This window comes from Hermetia illucens, chromosome 2 (genome assembly GCF_905115235.1).
Source record: "Hermetia illucens chromosome 2, iHerIll2.2.curated.20191125, whole genome shotgun sequence".
Classification (NCBI taxonomy): Eukaryota; Metazoa; Arthropoda; class Insecta; order Diptera; family Stratiomyidae; genus Hermetia; species Hermetia illucens.
In genome coordinates, this window is record NC_051850.1 from 159,352,375 (window position 1) to 159,354,965 (window position 2,591).

Genomic DNA, 2,591 nt, shown 5'->3' on the forward strand with positions numbered 1-2,591 from the left:
ATCTCATGACATTAAATTCTCACGTTAGTCACGCTCTGACTGAAAACATTTAATCGTTTAAAATCAAACTAAACATACGTGAAAAAAGATACATCATATCTTATTAATCAAACCACTCATACATTGTCAGTCGGAATGCAATAAAAATTTCTTTTAGAAACGTGATTTTATCAACCGCCTTATCAGCATTTTTATTTATTAAATATGCGTCTCTTAAAAGATAATCATTTTATCGTGATTATTTGTCGAGCGCGTAGAGAATTTTTTATTCAGTTAAAGCGCACGTACTAGCGATAATATTATCAATAGTTCTATTAACAGAAAGACCAACCTTGGCACAAGTGAACATCTTGACCACGGCCACCGAGACTGGCCGTTGTTAGTCTGTACCTACTCCTCAGGGCAGTTACACGACAGTATCTTTACTGCAGTATCTTTTGCAGGAGTACTCAGTTCCGTTCAGTACCTGTAATTGTTATGGCTCTACCGACGTACACTTTAAAGGATATTGCCTACAATAATGGTGTCGATAAACCCACTGTCTGGATTATTATTAGCAATCAAGTTTACGATGTCACAAAATTTATTGATGAGGTAATTCAAGTGAATTTTATTACAGCGATTAACAGTGCTTTGGAGGGTATCAAATTGATTTTTCATTGAATCCTTTTCATTTTCTCAGCATCCTGGCGGGAGGGAATTAATTATGGAACATGCTGGAAGTGACGCTACCAAGGATTTTAAAAGTGCCGGTCATTCAGGAAGTGCTTATAAGGATCTGAAGAAGTATTTGATTGGTGAATTGGCAGAGGTAGGGCTTGAATCTATCTTTCTGTAAAGTATGGCTGATAATGTGAATTGTATTTTCTCTTTTCAGGAAGATAGAATCGAACCCAACGGTGCTGCGAAAGTTGTCGTGGATACATCTGAGCCTATACCGAGGAAAGGAATATTTTGCTGCTGTTGATATTTTTATGCCTAACAATACTCTTATGTTAATTTTATTAATTTATGGATTTAATTTATAGAAATCTTATTAATATTCACCATATTTTGTTTAGTTTGTATTTATTACTGTACTCATTCTGGAAATAATTCAAAATATTATCCAATAACAACCCTATCCCAATTGTCTAATCAAAACACATGTACTTCAGACCCTTCCACTTCTTCAGAAACCCAGATTCCATCCCCTTTCCGTCCCAGCTTTACATCCGTTGAACGAGCATCTTCATGTTGTATTGCTGCAAACATGAGAGATTTTATGAGGTTGATAGATTTTCCAAGCGTTCTCGGCAAAAAAAATAAATTATGCATTCAAGACCCGAGAAAAAGTGGATTGATGCAGTTCCTAATGTACACAGCGTTTCTGGATCCTTTTCAGGACAACTCCTTCTCGGAAAAAAGCTAAACGGCGGAATGAATTTTGAATAGATAATGCGGAATATAAAGCACAACATTGACTTGAATTTGAATAACAAAATATGCGTATGTGGTTTTGTATTCTGTTTCTCCCACAGAACAGTGTTGGGGTAAACAGACAAGGCTCTGTCATGCAAGACTAATGTTCAAGTAAAAACCAACCCAGAAATCGAAACTTGCATGTCACAAGCTAAATATTTATCTTTCAGTTAAAAGTTCCATGAACTTTGTATTAGAAAAACAATTCTCCATTCAGCATTTGAGCAAGAAACGACTGATAAATTAAAAACCTAAATCAATCGACTAAACTCAATTTCCTATGCACCGTCGAGGTACTCGAAGGATCCCTTTGGACGGTGCAATATTCTAAATTGGCTTTTTCCAGAGCTAACACACAGACACACATAAGCATTCGCTGCAGAAAGTTAATAACAGAGAAATCGACTGTTGATGAAGGAAATTGGACCCAATTTAACTTCTCAACTTCTACACATACCCTCCGTCGATTGAACGACTCCACAGTTGAACTGTTGCAATTCGTTGTCTTTCCTTTCTTCGGCCAATTGCAGCGAAGGCTTTGTAACTGTGTACATACGGGAAATTGGAAAAGTATAACATTTTAGTACCGTTTCTTACCCTTCATCCGCTCTTTGCAAACCTCCCTCCCTTCCTTTATGTTCTGTTAGATGAGACCATTAGCTGCCGAAGGACTCCCTGGTATTCTTTCATTATTCGTTTGATATTAGTTCAGGTTTAGTTACTCTAGTCGGCGTTGGTCCACAGTCGAATGTTCATTTGGAATTTATTGTGTTCAGGGAGTCAACGGCGCGAACCAACTTCATTAAGTTTCGGGGGGTTATTCCTAGGAAAAGGACACGATTTATTTTCAGTTAAGCTATTCTTGATCATATTCGTTTGATGGTAGTAGGGTAGTTTAGTCTTCCATTCCCTCCTACCGCTAGAATAGAAGGATGCGAAAATTATGCAGTTTTTACACGGATATTACTCCCGTGATTATTATTATTCTGTTAAGGGTAGTTGCACTGCGTCCTGAAAGAACTATTGTGCCTCTTTGACTTTACATAGTGCACCTATTAACTAGAATATGTAAAGCAAGCCTATAATCATCAGGCATTTTAATAAATTAAATGGCATCTGGTATTAAGTGT

General features: G+C 36.9%; 1 protein-coding gene across 1 annotated transcript; it reads left to right on the forward strand.

Moving 5' to 3' along the window:
- The first annotated feature begins 367 nt into the window (after positions 1 to 367).
- Positions 368 to 1,305, forward strand: LOC119649147 (cytochrome b5). The gene is made up of 3 exons (XM_038051159.1): positions 368 to 594; positions 683 to 811; positions 878 to 1,305. The coding sequence occupies exons 1-3, from the start codon at positions 478 to 480 to the stop codon at positions 965 to 967; spliced, it is 336 nt and encodes a 111-aa protein (XP_037907087.1). The 5' UTR covers positions 368 to 477; the 3' UTR covers positions 968 to 1,305.
- The last annotated feature ends 1,286 nt before the right edge of the window (positions 1,306 to 2,591 follow it).